The 19,452-nt window shown below is 29.1% G+C and overlaps 3 protein-coding genes across 3 annotated transcripts; 2 read left to right on the top strand and 1 right to left on the bottom strand.

Annotated features, from left to right (window-relative positions):
- Positions 1-457: 457 nt before the first annotated feature.
- On the bottom strand, positions 458-3,493 carry LOC132939336 (protein Spindly). The gene is made up of 10 exons (XM_061006439.1): positions 3,255-3,493; positions 2,926-3,029; positions 2,650-2,820; positions 2,337-2,516; positions 2,050-2,208; positions 1,751-1,957; positions 1,593-1,691; positions 1,410-1,528; positions 1,155-1,330; positions 458-894 (listed from the first exon to the last, which is right to left on the bottom strand). The coding sequence occupies exons 2-10, from the start codon at positions 3,007-3,009 to the stop codon at positions 722-724; spliced, it is 1,368 nt and encodes a 455-aa protein (XP_060862422.1). The 5' UTR covers positions 3,010-3,029; positions 3,255-3,493; the 3' UTR covers positions 458-721.
- A 5,917-nt stretch (positions 3,494-9,410) lies between these two features.
- On the top strand, positions 9,411-11,220 carry LOC132938520 (MAGE-like protein 2). The gene has a single exon (XM_061005402.1). The coding sequence runs from the start codon at positions 10,002-10,004 to the stop codon at positions 11,121-11,123; it is 1,122 nt and encodes a 373-aa protein (XP_060861385.1). The 5' UTR covers positions 9,411-10,001; the 3' UTR covers positions 11,124-11,220.
- A 2,795-nt stretch (positions 11,221-14,015) lies between these two features.
- Positions 14,016-18,929, top strand: LOC132939603 (aspartate--tRNA ligase, cytoplasmic). The gene is made up of 13 exons (XM_061006863.1): positions 14,016-14,182; positions 14,366-14,434; positions 15,166-15,253; positions 15,454-15,643; positions 15,704-15,806; positions 15,872-16,058; positions 16,431-16,571; positions 17,046-17,217; positions 17,311-17,458; positions 18,038-18,227; positions 18,290-18,370; positions 18,440-18,551; positions 18,630-18,929. Exons 2-13 carry the CDS (start codon positions 14,397-14,399, stop codon positions 18,791-18,793), a joined length of 1,614 nt encoding a protein of 537 aa, XP_060862846.1. The 5' UTR covers positions 14,016-14,182; positions 14,366-14,396; the 3' UTR covers positions 18,794-18,929.
- The last annotated feature ends 523 nt before the right edge of the window (positions 18,930-19,452 follow it).

The following is a 19,452-nucleotide window of genomic DNA, read 5'->3' as shown; positions in this document are numbered from 1 at the left end:
TCATTTTTCTCATAATATTGTCGCCAAAGTTGAAAACAACCTTTCAAAGTCATCAATATTGATTTGTTTAATGCCTAGTTTAAATTATAAAATAATAATTTCAATGCTTAAAAGTAATTTAATTTTTACTTTTTTTCCTTATAACTTCCCTCTCTCCCTACAATGTGTTGAAAACAATGCAAAAAACTAAAAATAGTGTTCCATATTTCCATGTACAGTTTAGACAATTAAGTGCACAAATACAATTGATTCTATAAAATATTTAAAAATAGATTAAATTATTGTTTAGCCAATATGGTTTCATTCCACCACAAAAATTCACTAAATTTAATATGCAAACAAGCTTATTAGTTATTACATGGGTTTGTGTCTGTAAATATTTAAATAGGTATTTACATCCATTTATCATTTATCTTTCCTTATTAAACAATAAAAATAAATAAAAAATCTTTATACATTTTTGTCAGATTGCAAATTTTTATTATAAAAATAACTACTTTAGTTTTATTTAATATTACAAAGTGATTATTATAATAGAAAAATTTATGATCCTGGAACATTATACATTTATGCTGTAAAAATAGAAGTTTTTGTTTTACATTAATACTTGAATACTTGAAAATTAAAAGCACATTGTTTAATTTTAGGATCCTATGTGAATATTTTTAATATATCAGCTATACAACTAATTAAATAATATAACAATATTGATAATATTTATTTATAATTCTTCAAATTTTGGACAAACAATTGTATTCAAAACAGCTTGTTGTGGAATTTTTTTTACTAGTTTCATTGAAGGGCCTCCGTCTTCAATCTTACAGTTGTTGTGAAAACGTACTCCTTTTGTTGCTGTACGTTTATCTTCATCAATGTTTTCCTTGGATGTTGACACTATAAAAACAATATACTTTATTGTATTCTTTCAAATTGATATGAAAAAATTAAGTATGGCGTATAAAAACTATGCAAGGATTATAAATTTTAGTCTGTTCCACGAGAGAACATGTCGGTTCTGCGCATCCTCCCACGTTACCTGGCTATCAAAACCGGTTCCCCTATGGCAGGGTGTCGTGTGGGGATGCGCATAATCATCAATTTTGGTCGGGCCGCAGAATGTTCTCTCGTGGAACATAGTATAGAAATGTCTTTACGTTTGGATTTCAATACGGAAATTTGTTGTTCTAATTCTTTTAGTTGCAATTTGTCTCTTCTCATCTCTTTCTTAAGTTGTCGAATTTCACATTCTCCTTTAAAACATTGTTGTCGAGCTTCCATATCCCTAACTGACCTTCTATTCATTTCTTCTTCCAAAGCTTTCTTCTCTTTTCTAAAAAAAAAATAATCACTACTTTCATGAACAATTAAAATATTTTCATAGTACTATGATATACAAAAATACAACATACCGGACATCAGACACAATTTGAAGAACTACATTCATGCCATCATTGCTTAAATTGTCTATTTTCAATACTTGTGGAGTCTCTGGTCTTTTATCTAATTCTCTTATTTTGGCTTCTAAATCCTATAAAAAATAAGGTTTAAAACATTAACTTACTTAATAATTTTTTTTAAAAATGTTATCTTACGCTTATACGATTTTTATAACTTTGAATCAAAGTCGATTTTTCTAAATCATCATTTCTTTCGGTTTCTAACAACTGTTTTTCTAATCTCATCATTTCCATCTAAAGAATAATAAATTAGAATACATCAGAAAAAAAGAAAATTTAAAAATTTTTAAAACCTTTATTTGATTGTTTTCATGGTTTGCTTTTGATAAACATTTTTTTAAAGTTTCATATTTTTCCCTTTTCATTTCCAGCTCGGCTGTCAATGCTTGTCTTTTATCATCAACTTCAGCAAACAATGAATTTCCTCTTTTATTATGATCATTTAAGTTATTTATACTATTGAGTTGCAGTCTAAGCATTTCACATTCTTCTTGCAATGTCTAACATAAGTCATAATTACTAAATTATAATAATGTTTAATTTACTTGAAAAAATAAGTACAATAAAAGTATTGATAGTGTAAACATTTTACCTCATATTTTTGCTTCCATTCATTCAATTGATCAGTTTTAAATTCAACTTTTATTTTTAATTCTTCTAATTCTTCGATAGCTCTATTTTTTGTATGTTCTAACTCCATAATAATAATTTCTTGATTGTTTATCATATTTTGCATCTCTTCATATTTTTCCTATAAAAAATAATTAAAAATTAAACCTAACAGCAAACTTTATATATACATATATTATATTATAAATATATATATATATATTAATATTATATATTGATATGACAATTATAGTTATTAGTTATTGATACCTTTTTCTCATCTAACTCAGTTTTTAATTCTGTTATAATACTTTCATTTAAATTCACTGGTAAATCTTCTTTTGGTTTATCTTTTAAATGTTTTAAGACTGATAGTTGCTCATTCAACAAATCAATTTGTAATAAATGGTCTTTTTGTTGGTCTAATAATTTGAACTCTAAATTGGAATACTGAAATATAACGAAATTTAAATAAATAATGTTTAGTTATACATTTATAACTGTATTTATATTTATATGTTTTATGATTAAAATTGTACAAGCTTGTCATAATACAGAAGTAACTAATAGGTTGATTAATTACTTTTACAGTCCATTGCCTTAAATCTGATTCTTTTGTTGAAATTTCTGATTTCAACTTAATATTATCGTCTTCAACTATTTGTAATTGCTCTACATCATTTTGAAGTTCACTAATAAATGCAATTTTTGTTTTCAATTGCAGTTGTGTTTGATATAATTCTTGTTTCAAAATCTACATTAAAAAAAACAAATTTATATTTAAATGTAATGATCAAACTAAATTTAGGTTTAATTATCAGTATAATTATTTAATATTCATAAAATACTTATTACTCACGTCAATGGTAGTCACACTAGGGCGAGTATAGTTTGATGGTGTGCTTATAGAGCTTTCATTATTTTGAGACGAATTTCCGTTCATCTTGTCTAGATGATTCAAACCTATTTAAATTTAAAACTAGTAAATACAAATTTTGTACCCAGCGTTTAGCAATATTTGTTTACAAATATCAGACAATCAAAATGACAAAAAAGAACATAGAGGTATAACATATCATAGAAAAGAATTCTAATTTAGTATTTAATAATAGCAAATACTACCTGTATATGATCATTTATAGTATTTAGTAATAGGTAGTAAATAATATATTAATATTTAATAGTTACCTAGTACAGTTAGAAAGTAGTAGTTAGTACAAAATTGAAAATACAAATCGTAGATAAGTCTCTACTCTCTATACAAACGTTCGTAGGCTAGGTAGCTCATACAATATACAGTTCCTACTGCAAGCATAGAAAGTATATTATACTGAATAAAATGATGTGAATAAATAATAATGTAAATTGTAATTATGTAAATAGTAAATTGTAAATCGTAATCGAGTTTGAATTTTGAAATTGGTAAGATAATAACTGACAAACTCAAACCAGTGATGCCAACATCATAAGTATGGTGATACCACACAGAACAATACGCCATTGTCCAGTTTTCCCGGAGTGATAACAAGAACTGGATCCAGAAAAAAAACGATAAAATGTAAATTGATCGATAGCTCGAATTTTTAATACAGATAATAATATTATAGACATAAAAATAAATATTAAAATGTTATATGTATATTAATTATTAATATGTCTATGGATAATAATATTACAGAATCCAAAATAGACAGAAATACAGAATATATGGCTGGATTATGGAGGATGGATCATAGAATCCCCCATGACCTTTTTTTTTTACTATTTTGCATTTCGAGTAAATGTATGTTCAGAAGAGAATTTCTATAATATAAATGAATTTTATAGAAAACCACACTTTATTAAGTACTTACAACTGTTTATGAGGTCGGTACATCGCTACATACCCTGCATTTTATGTGTACCTAATAAGTAATAACTTATAAAATACGTCCACACTTTATGCGTACAGTCGTACAGACTGTAATTTTTCCTTTGTAAAAATTGTAGCCGTTTGTGAATAAAATTAATTGTCAATGACTTATTTATAATTATGAGAAAACTTTATTTTTTAATTTTATAGTAAAAAAGTAATGTGTTTAAAATCTATATAAATTATACTACCTATCTTACTTTTCATATTTGTCGTATTTATAGTTTAATTGTAATTTAACATTTAGAAATATGACTAATGTGTTGTAATTTATTGTTATATTTGCAGCAGTTTTTTGTTCATACTAAATAAGCAATTCTTATTAAGTAAGAAGAAATAAATTGTAATATAATATAATATATAACCGTAGGCATATAAAATGATTAAAACATTTTGTTTTTATGTCTGTGGATATAACAGAACTTTAAACCAAATCTGTTTTCAACTTTTGAATTTAAGTTTTACCGTTTTTTATATACATTTTATTATGATTAGAGCGCAGATTTGTACTCGTTTACGTATTTATTCTGGTTTATAGTATGATATTCTAGCTTCTAAGTGAACACAGAATTTGTTTCATGACCATAACAATTTAAACTATGAAACTTTTGGGCTGCATATTTCGACAATTAACTCATTGTTTTTCATTTTAATGACTTATTTTACTATTTTAATTGTATATTTCTGTTTTTTAATTTTTTTCTTCTTTTTTTAGACATTTTTGAATTTATTGCTCTAGCCATATTGACAAAAGAAACATACTTGGGAACACGCATTGTTTTCTTTCACCATATGCTTCTTTTTTTCTATATGAGATACAGAAATCTAATTTTTATACATACATTAATTGTTTTATGTCATTCTGATTCAATCGATATAAATATGAATTATAAATATTTTTTATTTTCATACCATGACGCGTGTATGAAAAATTGTTTATGTTAAGTGTTTAATATGTTAGATTTCTGGTCAGCTGATTGTCCACCCCCCTCACTCTTCAGCATTAATGCATCAGAAATTATTATTTATAATTAAGCCGCGGATTTAAATATGAACTGCATTTTCTGAATTTTCTAAAACATTGCTTTCCAAGCAAATATTCGTTTCATAAATCAACGAATTGAAAAATGAAATTTTTATTCTTCATTTTTTTGGGTGGTTTTAGAACATTTATATGGTTTGAAGTCAATTTTATAAAAACTTATCTAAAATTCCTTCAAAAAAAAAAAAAAAAATTAAATAAATTTATTTATCTGATCTTAAACATTGAAAAAAAGGTCTTTCCACCGGATTGACCACCAACGTCAAATTGGTATCTACTCTTATAAAAGTGAACGATTTATATTCCAAACCATTATTTTTCTTATTCAAAACTGATAATAACCACAAGACTTGTGTGTTAATTTATATTATTTAAATGTGGTTTTTTCAATGAATTTGTAATTTTTTACACTATAAATGAGTATAAAATACAAGTTAATTAAAAAAAAACATCCAGAAAGAAGTATTGATAAATTAAAAAAGCGGTGTTTTTTGTATAACTTCAGACACCATTGATTTAGTGCATAGTAATAAATACAACATTTTTTTAGTTATTTTGTTGTTTAATATTAATTAATAGGTATTTCTTTTTTTTTTTTTTTTTATTAAAAATAAAGTATATTTACAATCTATACATAAGTGTATAATGAGTAAGTGTGGTGACAGAGTAAGTAAGTATTATAAGAAAAAAAAAAATAACAAGAGAAGGAAGGCTCCCAGCAGTGCCACCTGACCAGAAATCAAGGTATTTCTTAAATTTTTTTTATTATCTTATTCGAAATATTATTTTTAAATATTGGAATCAATAAAACTATTTTTATTTATTTATTATTTTATATCATTTAGAAATAGTTATTAAACCAAGTAATAAATAAATGGTTACCAAGTAACAAACCGTTATCTATTACAAATTTGAATTCAATTTACCGCATTTGCGTCTAGTAGAAACAAATAAATGTTTTTTTAAAAGATAATGTGAAAATATCCATCATCCATCGGTTAGGACGGTTAGGTTATAATTATAAATAATCTATGGGAAATGACAATCGTCTGAGACGAACGGCGATTCCAATACGTACTCACATATTTCGTTCCATTCTGGTCATTAAGCTAGGTGCCTATTTTTACAAATGCCATTAATCTCAATACTTCCAGACTGAACTTTTGAATCGGAGATATGAAGACACGCGCTGCATTTTCCTTGGTGGTGATGCACAGCTCTGACACTAGACAATATTATACACTCGAGGGGAACGCGTTTCGCCGGAAGAATAAATAATTACGTAAGTTTTGTCCTTCTACTATTTTGACGCGGCAGACCTAATGTAAATATTTATTGTCTGACAAACTTATATACCCGCCACACGTAGAGTAGTTTTAAAAAATCCAGTTGTTATAGGTGTACAAAAATTAGGATATTATGAAAAATACCTTAATTATAATACATTACCTACAGCTGTTAATTTATTGTTATAGTAGAATAATTTTTAAAATTTGAAATCAACGATTAGGCAATGCCTTTATAAGTAGGAATGTAGGTATTTATACCTACCTAATAAAATAAGAAAATACATAATGAATAATGTTATTTAATATGATTTGTAAGTACATAGCAGATTATACCTACCACTCGGTGACGATTATTTTTGTCTTATACGTTCTTCGTAATTCCGTCCCGTCACGATAGTTTTAGTTTTCGTTAAATCGATTTACCACTTATTTCCGTATGCATAGTGAATTTATGTGTCACATAACACATAGTTTAACATGTCTTATATGAAACATAAATTTTCTATGCATACGGGCTACGGACATTCAACATTTGGGTTTTAAGAGAACACCGCAAACGCACGTTTTATTTTGGTGGTTTTACAGGATATACACTAAGGACATTTTTTTCAAATTTTCACATTTCACTATTTGATATTGTGATATTATTGGTACCTAGGTTAAGTTTCTGTTTTAAAATAGATCGAAAGGTTACCTAGGAATATCACATTCTTTAATTGAAATTCCGGTAGTCGACTATTGGACAAGTACCTAAACGTAACTTATAATAAATTCGTATCGTAATTTAATTACTAAAGAAATATAATTTCCTCAACAGTGTCTAGGGCCACCGGCAAGATAATGCATTATAGAATGTCTATAAGCTTGTGGTCTAGTATAATGTGGTTAAAATTGGCATGCGACCAACCACCGGCTAAATCATTTTATTATAAGATTAATGTTGACATAAATGTATAATCATTGCGTCTTTTGAACTCAGTCGATTATGTAAAAAGACTCGATTAAAATTTTACCACCTACAATTTTATTTCAAGTAGGACTAGTAGGGGGGTTCTGGGCTTATTGCGGCTGTTGAATACCACCCTGCAGGTCTAACTAATAATTATATATAGTCAAACCCGGATTAAGAAGGGGGGCATGGAAAAACTTGGAATTTATTTAGGGGCCTTTGATTTGTCCATTACTTTTTTCGTTATAGGCTATAACACTGCAATCACCTAAAAAATAATCAATGATTATTCAGCGAGGAAAAAAGCTTGTAAATTATAATTTATCAATAAAGTGATAGGTACATTATTTATTATTATGTACCTAATACCTATAGATATAATATTTTAATATATTATAACAGATACATAATATTTATATTATAATTTTTTTTTCGTACAGGGGCCTCATTTAAACCTTTGGCCCCTGGGCCTCAAAATGTCTTAATTCAGGCTTGTATAATCACCCCCTAAAGGTACGGTTTCCAAGCTGCGGCTTTTATCAATTGAGTCGTGCGCGTCGAGTGACGGAAAACGCGTTTGGTTTATTAAGCCAGGTTTTTAGAAAATTTTACCAACAACGTGTGACGACTTAATCATTGTAGATTGCTGCTTACATAACATGCTACAAAATGCATATTTGGAAGAAAATGGACGAGTATTTCAAGATTTTGATTCGAGTGAAACGATACCCACAAATTGCAAGAGTAGGTGGATTTGCAAACGCAGATGGGTTCGCCGTCAGAGATTCATATAAAGATTTTTTCAATCACGAAGGAGCTCATGGCAGGAAAATAGATACCAGGTTATTTAACTGAACAGATTTTTTTTGGGCTCCAGGTATATAATACTGTTACACCATGACTTATAATTAATATCCGTATGCACGTGTGTAACTAATGGCTAATAATAAATTCCACACAATTAAATAATTATAATTAACCCATCATCTATAATAATACTTTCACACAAGTCCACCACGGCATAGCTATTATTATACTGCTACTGCTAGTGAGTACTGCTATACATTGTTTTATAGTTACGTCGTTTGACCTAAATCTGAATACCACCTTACGCGTTCAATACTTGAGACTAATTAAACAATCGTAACTCATTTTGTAACATCAAAATAATAGTATGCCAAAAACGATTATTTTAGCCTTCAATAGGATCGAATTTTTGTCCGTGTTTTTACACAACGTGTATAATACTATAATATAATTGTTAAATTATAAATATGAAAATTTAACGTCTGGCATAGCATCTAAATAATTTGAAATACGCTTATACGCACTGTGAGTTAATTTTTTTTGTTATTTGAATAAGATTAATTAATTTATAACAGCATACCTACCGCATTTCAAAATTGTTTTGACAATTCAGAACTATAATTCCATTGTAATTGTTATAAAAATTTCTCCATATGAAAAACTAGGTAGAAATTCGTAAAAATAAACCAATGTAACTGAAAATATCAGTGGACAAAAATATTCTCTGCCTACCTATTATAAATTATTATAAGTAAATGTATGTTATCATAATGCTGGGTTTCATATTAACTTTTAAGAAATACTATAAGGAATTTGAAAATGGAAATGCACTAAAAGTGCTCTATTTTTCCCATGTTAGTTTCATCACAGATTTTGGATCAACATATAAAATAATACAATATAATTATTAATTGGTAAATGCAGATTTCGAAAGATTGTACGGTACCCAGGTCCCAGGCATTGATTTACGCATGTGTTGTGCACCTAACCTAACCTAACACAGTGCTCCCGAATTCGGAATTTGTATAACGCCCTTAATTTTATACCTAACCAAAAAAAATATAAAAAAAAAAATACTATTGTCAAAGCAATGCACGAAATAAAGTAGTAATTGTTCATTTTCTACACTTAAACGTATTGAATTTACATTAGCTTCTTCGACATGAGAAAAACCGGACTCTTGGTCATTACTTGGATATTGTTCACAATCTTACAAAATCGTTAACGTTTGAAAACACTATTACCTACTGAATTTGAAAAAGAAAAACAAGAAAAACCAGGAGGTTTTGCAATTAAATGAAAACTTTGTCGTGACTCAAGGATTAAACTTGTATTTGGTAGTCGGCTACCCAAAATATATATTCTTTTTTTTTTTTTATTATTGAACTTAAGCCCGGCGGCTATGGCCATTAGCTGTTGTAGGGGTTATGAACTGTGGTAGGGGTAAGGTTGGTACGGTAGGTTGGTTTATGATTGTTTTTTAACAGTTGTTACGGTAGGTAGCAAACACGTGTATGTGTGGCAAGGTTTTTAACTACTATGAACCCGGGTGGTCACCCATCCGGGAGCTAGTAATCGTGGCCGTTACTTACTCCCAGTCGCATTCCGCGACTGGTAGCAGCCAACGCGCCACGCCAAGCCACATATATTCTTTTACTAAATTGTTACCAATATTTAAAGTTAAATATATGACACCAAAGTATATAGTGAACACTGAACATGCAGGTACATGCAGTTTCATTAAATCAGGACCATATGATACCTAATATAAAATTCGAAAACTACTTCTTTCTGCAATATGACACAATAAATAATGAATTAAAAAAAGTGAATGTAGTTACTTAAGACAGGATAAAGACGTATTTTTTTTCAAATTGTGGATACGATGTCATAAAACTACATTTGCTTCAATATAATATGGAAATACGTAATAAATATGATACGTAAATATCAAATGCATAATTCGAACACTCCACTGGTGATAACAACAACCTGGTTGGTTTACTATATACTGTGGGGGGGGGGGAATCACGTTCCACTACAAAAGCATCGGACACCCACAATTTATCACCATTCACATTCAGTTAAGTCTGCGATCAACACACATACGATGAAAGTATTATTGTTTTCTGAGTGCGCATTTGCGTTGTGGGCCTACGTCTTGGCAGTAGAACAACCAGCTAAGAACACAAAACCAGACGAATCACAATCTAAGAGAAGCGTATCCGAATTGAACTACGGATTCGGCGGCTCTGAAATTGCGAGCGGCGGCTACGGACACAGTGACTTCAGTGGCAGACTCGGTGACTTCAGTGCTGGACACGCTGACTTCAGTGGTGGACACTCTGACTTCAGTTCTGGACACGCAGACTTCGGTGGAGAATACGCATACGTTGGCCACCAACATCACGTACCCGTCAAGACCATAACCAAAAATGTACCACAACCGTACCCCGTGGCAGTAGCCAAACCGTACCCATACCCGGTAAAAGTGGCCGTTCCAGTCGACCGCCCGTACGCCGTTGACGTGCCACAGCCATACCCCGTGCACGTGGAAAAACCATACCCCGTCAAGGTTCCAGTGCCACATCCATACCCAGTCGTCAAGGAGGTTCCAGTGCCCTACAAGGTGCCCGTCGACCGCCCGTACCCAGTTCACGTTGACAAACCGTACCCCGTGTACGTCGAGAAGCGAGTGCCGTACCCAGTCGAGAAGGCTGTCCACTACCCGGTCAAGGTGCCCGTCGACCGTCCATATCCAGTGCACGTACCAGTCGAGAAGATCGTACCATACCCGGTCGAAAAGCCCGTCCACTACCCGGTTAAGGTCCCCGTCGAACGCCCGTACCCCGTACCAGTGGTGAAGAGTATCCCGTATCCGGTCGAGAAACAAGTGCCGTATCCAGTGGTCAAGGAAATCCCGTATCCAGTCAAAGTGCCCGTCAAAGTCGAAGTAAAAGTACCATACCCAGTCAAGACTTACCAACCCGAACACCACTACGAACACCAGGAACACCATGAAGAACACGATTACCATCACGGAAGCAGTGGATATTAAATTAACTCAAGTCTTAATCTAGTCACACTATACTCGAGTCAAAATGTGTACTATTTTTTCTATATTTTAATAAAATGGAAACGTTAAGAAAATATTATTTTGTCGTGTTTGGTCGTTTTTAAAGAAAAATATGTGGCTTATAGGCTATAGCGCGGCGCGTTATAGCTGTTACCAATCACGGAATGCGACTGAGAGTAAGTAACGCCCGCTGCTATTAGCTCCCGGATGGGTGACCACCCGGGTTCGTAGTAATAAAAACCTTGCTACACGCCCACACATACACGTGTCTGCTTACCTACCGTAACAACACCTTACCGTACCAACCTTACTAACCATAGTTCATAATCCCCTACAACAGCTAATGACCATAGTCGCCGGGCTTAAGTTCAATAAAAAAATTAAAAATTAAAAATATGAAAATACTGGATATATAGTTTTAACGATTTATCAATATTGGTTATACTTGATAATCTATTTTATACATCAGAACTATATTAATAATACTATGCATAGGTAATGTATATATATATATTCCTACACGACACAATAGTCTAATATTGTTTGGGTATTATTTATATGAACCCATTTTTTTTTATAAATTCTATCATTTTGTCCATGTATGTTACAAATGTTTATAATATGTTCAATGTTCATCAATGTATATTGTATAACTTTCTATTGTTAGTCAAAATATAAATAAAAATATTTCACTTATATTATTGTTCTGTATTTTATTTAACATCAATAATGTCTGTACCTATCTATAAAATGGTCTATAAGCTATTGAAACAAAATATTGACTGTATAGCGAGTACTACAGTAGTCCTTTTAGTTTTATATTGACTATTATTATTATACAATGACTGAATGACGTATCTGGCTATTGTTAGATACCAATTTTAAACTAAACTTTTTAAAAGAAATATTTTTGACACCATAAATGTATGTAGAATAACTAACTGATATGGTAATGATATAGTTATATTATATCGAAGATGTTTAATAACTATAACTTATAAGCCTGCAAAGTTATTTTATAATAATTAATAGTAAAAATGTGGACAAGTGGGTACCGTCCGCATCTACTGTGTGGGTCACAGGGCCGGATTGGTTAGGCGAGCTACCGAGAAAATCTCAGTGGGCCGCATACAGTTTAGGCCGGTCGTGTGAGAGTGAGTGAAAAAAAATTCTTGTTTAAAATACGACTGGTCACCCAATCGGAAATTCACAACGGGCATGACACTGCGCCAGTACTGGCTAATACTGTCGTGGTACTGACAGCCCATTCTGTCACCAGTACTGTCATATATCTGGGATGATAACGCTTTACCAAATATGCAAAAAAAATTTTCTGCCGGCTATTCCACCGACCAGGGATTTGATCTCGCTACCACCATCCTATAATTGATTTCCAACATAATGCCTAACTAATTAGGACACCTACTTAATTGTTTAAAGTTACCGATATTTTAGCATTTAAGCTGCTATTATCCGACGCTGCAGCGATGTGTATATAATATATATACTATGATGTGTGTGTGTGTGAGGGGAGGGGAGATAGGTTCAATCAAATTTGCATTTGGATCAGCTCGTGATAATTTTAGACGTAATTTTGGGACATTGAATATATTCAAATAAGTTAATATCAACAATTGTATCTATGTACCTACTGATTACTTAAGGCCGGACACAACGGGGATAATATAACGTGTTCCAAACATGTTTTCAACCTAAAATAGAACAATTTACAAATTTGTAACTTTACAAAATAATTTGCAAATGTTCGTGATTTTGATGAATTTTGTCAAAATTTAAACTTTAAATGGTTGTACGAAAAATCGTGTCAATATATCTTGTATATTTTTAAACTGAAATCAAAACAATTTAGCTGGAAGCTTGTATTACACTATTACATTTTTTTTTTATTTAAAACGTCTTTTGTGTTTTCCGAAAGGCGAAAATTACAGTTTTTTTACATAAGAAGTTTGTTCCCGTAAATGATAATTTATAGAAAAACTAATTAAAATCAAACATTGCTTATGCCTATAAATAGCTCTCTATAAGAGTCTAATGTTTTGAAAATTGTATGATAATATATAAAATGCTAATATAAACATTCCATGTACATTTCATGTATTTACCTACCTTAAAAATGCGCGTTACGAAAAAAATGAAGTTTTTGAAGATTTTCATTAATAACTTTAAAACGAAGTTCGTCCGGGCTTATTTTTTTTACATTCTTATAAAGCACCATAAAATACACAATTTGGAAAAAAAAAAATTGAAAAATCGATAGGTTGCTAAACCAGAATTATGCCGGATTGAATATATACCAGTGCAAAATAACATGTGGGGGACAGAGCTGCCCCCCACACCAGCCGTTATCAGCGTCAGCAGTCACAAGAAGTCCTCTAAAATCAAAATTGAAAATAAGCCATAGAATCAAAGTGTAACCAATAACATTCATCGCTCCGCTCAGTTGAAAATTTAAGAAATTATATTATAACAATACATTTTTTTTTTTCTGAAATGTTTTGAAATTTCATAAATACATAATTATATTAATATTATATTATACATAATTATTATAATTGATTATGTATTAGTATTCAATATTTATAACTAGATAGAATTATCTATCTTAAACCGTGTTTATAATCAATGGTACCTATTATGTAACAATAATATTTAAAAAAAAATTAAACTTTTCAAAATAATGAGCGTAAAAACATGTTAATCACTCTGTATAATCCGTGATAATAATTAATAACTGAATTTTTATGACAGAATTCTGTGTTTTTATCACGGTTTAAGATATACCTTAAATCTTAAACCGTGGTTTTTATCATGATTTAAAATACTATCACAGATATTATCTTAAATCATGGTTTTTATTATCTATAATGTGTAATACTAATTAGGTACTATTAATTGTCTTATGGTAATACTGTAACCACTAAAGTTTTAAGTTAACTAATTTATTAACATCGAAGCTCTACTTTGCAAGTGTGGTACTGTGGTTTAAGGTTTTAGCACCCGGTTACAGTACATTAAGGCTTGTGAGTATATTTTGTTAATTCATTGAATTAATAAGAAACACATTTTATATTTGCCGACTGTAAGATATTTATTCATTTATAATCTGAAATAATTATATTATACTTATCTACCTACTATTCTCTAGTTTTTTCTTTTTATGACAATTGTATTGTAATCATTATTGTACAATTTTTTTTTTTTAGATATTGCATCAGATCAGTCTAAACCTCAAAAATGACATCAAAAACTGGTGCTACTGATATGTCTGAGGGGTAAATTGTTTTGATTAAAATTGTTACTTATATATATGTCCCTATCGCCTATCATACATTCTTATTCATAATATTCTACAACACTTTATCATAAACTTTACAATTAAAATTAAAATTAAAATTCAATATAAAAATAACATTTGAAAAAAATACTTAGTGGTTAAAAATGTTATTTAGTAACTGTGTATGTGACTTCCTATAAATTTATTTGTTAAGTCCGTAATTTCCACCATAGTTAATTTGTAATCTTTAGATTTTTTTTCTATAGCTCCAGTCTTCTTAACGTAAATAATTAAGTATTTATGACAATGCTCTAGCCAGAATTTTTTTTTAATGGGGGGAGGGCACTTAATTTTTTTCACTAATTTTTGCAATGCTAGAATATTTACTTACGACCCCTTTGTTCATAAAGTATTTACTACACATCTATGGTACCTATAGATTTAAACTATGGATTAATGTATTTGTTACGTATAAAATAGCGTTTATACATAATATAGAGGGGGATTGTCCTACTTTATGCGACCTGTGTCTCGGACTGAATATTATGATATTGTTTACAATTGTTTATTTGTAAATATTGAGTTAGGAACTAAAATTCCTAACAATTGGGTAATTAACAATTATACATTATATTTATTATATTATATTTATTTTTCATAAACAGTAACATGATAATTATTATGGTTTTAACTATTTATTTTTAATATTAATTTTAAATTATGTATTAGGGAGCAAGTAAAATCTAAAAGCCAGTTAAAAAAGGAAGAAAAACTTGCAGCTAAAGCAATGAAGAAGGAACAATTCAAAACAATGAATGTAAATGTACAACATATTAGTATTAACTTTTTACTTTTTCAATAATTCTTAAAATTAACTTCCATATAAGTAATTGATTTATTATTAAATAATGGTTTATTTTTGTGGGTGTTCTATTTAAATGCACTAAGTTACTTTTAACATTTCACTGGGTCCAAAAATAAATTTGAATCTTATATCATAATATTTATTTTAAATAGAAAACAAATACTAATGACCAGGAATCTGGTGAAGACATCTCTGTTGGAAAGTACGGAGTTTTAAAAATGATCCAAAGTTCAAAAAGTGTTGTACCTGATCGAGTATTTGTGGATGTAAAAAACATTATGACTATTTTAGCTGATAATAGTGTTTGGATACGTGGGAGACTTCATACTAGTCGTGCAAAAGGCAAAGAAACAAAAAAAAGATAATATTAATTTTACTCATATTAACATAGTTTAATTTTAGGTAAACAATGTTTTATGGTTGTCAGACAGCAGCAATGGTCTATCCAAGTGTTAGCTGTAGTATCTGATACTATTAGTAAACATTTTGTAAAGTTTTGTTCCAAGTAAGGAAGAAAAAATATTGATTGTTTAATACAAACAGTAATTATTTATTTATTTTGGTTTGTAGTATTAACAAAGAATCTATAGTAGACATTAAAGGTAAAGTTACAAGAACACCTTCTAAAATTGGTTCGTGCTCACAACAAGATGTTGAATTACACATTGAAGAATTGTGGGTTGTTAGTCAGTCTGCTAATCAACTTCCTTTACTTATAGAAGATGCATCTAGGCCAGTTAAAGGGGATGATGATGAGGTAAAATATTATCTACATTGACATTTATAAACTATAAATAATTTGCCCTTAGTGATGGTATTTTATAGTACCTATCTAAATAATATGTATGTTATTACTGTATAGACCTTATAACATTTTTTACTAATGGCTACCATCTTATCTATTACAGTTTCTTAACAAAATATTATATATTTATTATTATCTACCATACGTTCATACTATAACCTTTCATATCCAATTAAAAGGTATAGCAGTAAAAATGTATACTTATAATTTTTTTCCTTTATTTGAAATACACTATCTGTACAAATTAGCACAATAAGTATAATATGTGATAATGTTGAGGAATCATACATATAATTAATAAATAAATGATGTATTTTTTTTAAGGATCAAGGTTTAAATATTAAAGTCAATCAAGATACAAGGCTAGACAATAGAGTAATTGATTTACGTACTCCTGCAAATCAAGCTATTTTCCGCCTTGAAGCTGGTGTTTGTAAAATTTTCCGAGATTTGCTCACTGCAAAAGTAAATTAGTTATAAAATATATAATTTTATTCATTTAAAAATGTACTGTTATTATTTAGTATTTATTGACCTTATTTTGGGTTACATAATAATTTATTTATAATAAACCAAATTCAAAATTTCAGTCTAGAATTGAATTGAGAGAATATTTTTTAATTTTATTAGGTTTTGTAATTACCTTTTTGATGCAAAGTTATTTTTTATACTATATTATTATAAGCATTTCATTAGTAATACATTCATTTTAAAATAGAACATTGTAAATTTTTTTTTTAAATACTTTAATAATTTTGAATTTGCTTAATTTTGTACAATTTTAAAATTTTTTTTATTTAAACCACGGTATATCATAAACCGTGATTTAAACTACCACAATATTTGAGTAATTTAAACTAATATTGTTCTTTTGTGGATTGAACCTCTTAATATTTTTTTGTACTGCAATTAGGTTTTTGAAATATTTTGTTTACTTAGGGTTTTGTTGAAATTCATACTCCAAAAATGATAAATGCTGCAAGTGAAGGTGGAGCAAATGTTTTCACAATATCGTATTTCAAAGGCTCTGCATATCTTGCTCAATCACCTCAGTTGTATAAACAAATGGCAATTGCTGGTGACTTTGATAGAGTATTCACAATTGGTGCAGGTATACTATATCTTTTATTATCACTATCATCAATTATTTATGTTTAACTATTATATTTTAACTGCATATATTACTAATATTTTTATGTTTTAGTTTTTAGAGCAGAAGATAGTAACACATATAGACATTTGACTGAATTTGTTGGCTTAGATTTAGAAATGGCTTTTAAATATCACTATCATGAAGTGGTTGATGTCATTGGTTCACTTTTTACTAACATATTTAAAGGATTACGTGACAAGTAAATACATTTGTACATTTAACCTTATTAGTTTTAAATAAATAATTTATACTCATTATTATTATTTTTATTTATACATATTATTAATACATATTATTATACATTATATACAAATAAAAGAGGTGATTAAAGTGTTTCATATTTTTTTATTTTTCAAAAATTCAATAAGCACTTATGTAGAGACATGAATTGAGATTGTACTTAATAGTTTTAGTTTTAAATTATATATGTAATTTCTGGTAATTTTAGGTTATTGTCATAGTATGTATAGACCCATCGGGGACACTCGCTTGGACAATTTAAATTTAAAACATCCCTCGATAGGTGTGTAAAACCACCTTGGGTAGTTCTTGTGATAATGTTAGGTTACTCTATGACCTATCCAAGGTATTACATTATGGCAAATTGAGGGATGTTTTTGATTTAAATTGTCAGAGCTAGTGCAGCGAGTTCAAATCAACTGTTGAATTTGGTAGTCACAATAACCAAAAAATACCCAATTTTCTAGAAAATAAAAATAACAATCAATATTTTTTGATATTATTTTAAATTGCATGTAAATGTATTTTAATTTTATAGTTATCAATCTGAAATTAAAACAATTTGCGAACAATATCCAGTAGAACCATTTAAATTCTTGGACCCACCTTTAAAACTTGAATTTCCAACGGCTGTTAATATGCTTCGCGAGGCAGGAGTTGAAATGGGTGATGAAGATGATTTATCAACACCAAATGAAAAATTACTTGGACGTTTGGTCAAAGCAAAAGTATTATCATGATTTTCTTAGTTAATTTTTTTTTTTACTCATAAATAAATTTTATTACATAGTATGATACAGATTTCTACATTTTGGATAAGTTTCCTCTTGCCATACGACCTTTTTACACCATGCCAGATCCTGACTCAAAAGTAATTATTTGTATTATGTTCTCCCAAATAAAATTTTTGTAATTTATCTAATGCTCATATTTTCAATAGGTTGCTTCTAATTCTTATGATATGTTTATGAGAGGTGAAGAAATTCTATCAGGTGCTCAGAGAATACATGATTCTGATTACTTAATAGAAAGAGCTAAACATCATCAAGTTGGTATGTTTACTCTAGAATTATGGTGACTCATGAATAAACAGTGATTGTATTTAGTTTATCATTGATATTTTTGTTTAGATATTGAGAAGATTGCAGCTTATATAGACGCTTTCCGGTATGGGTGTCCACCTCATGCTGGTGGTGGAATTGGATTGGAGAGAGTTGTCATGTTGTACTTGGGCTTAGACAACATAAGAAAAGTATCAATGTTTCCTCGTGATCCTAAAAGACTTACTCCATGATTAAATTATACTTTATAAAATATTTATTTTATTATTACTATTTTTTAAATAAAGTATGTTAATAATTAAATATGTTATGAAATTGTCATTTAAATTGGTGAAGCATTTAATAATTAAATACAAATAATATTTTTAATTTTTTGTGTCCTACCTATTTACTTAAATATTATAAGATTGTAGTTTTATATTTTTAATTATTAAATGAACGGCACATAATACCATAGTTTTTTAGATACTGAGCAGAGCTTAAATTAAAAAGTAATACAAGGTTCTCCAGTTGTTCTTACAGAAACCTTAAAGTCTTAAAAACACTTGAATGAATAGTAAATAAAAAATTATGTTTCTCGTTATTTTCTTCTAATTCAAAATCTAGTGAACCTCATCATTGAGTTAGTCACTGTAACGTAAGTGTTAAAATTTAACATGAAAAACGATTATGAGCGAAGACAGTTGTCAGCCTATATTTTAAATGTTAATAATATTGTACGTTGTATTAATTTTTGCTTAAAATATTGCATTTGAAAATATTAATGTGTGTACGAATTATAATAATATAGATTATAGGTATTTAAAAGTGAATGATATTTTTAAATTACAAAAACTAACTAAAATTGTGGTTATTTGTTGAAATATCTAATTTCATTCATATTTGAATTAAA

Source organism: Metopolophium dirhodum, chromosome 2, assembly GCF_019925205.1.
Source record: "Metopolophium dirhodum isolate CAU chromosome 2, ASM1992520v1, whole genome shotgun sequence".
Lineage (NCBI taxonomy): Eukaryota > Metazoa > Arthropoda > Insecta > Hemiptera > Aphididae > Metopolophium > Metopolophium dirhodum.
This window is presented reverse-complemented; position numbering and strand designations above follow the sequence as displayed.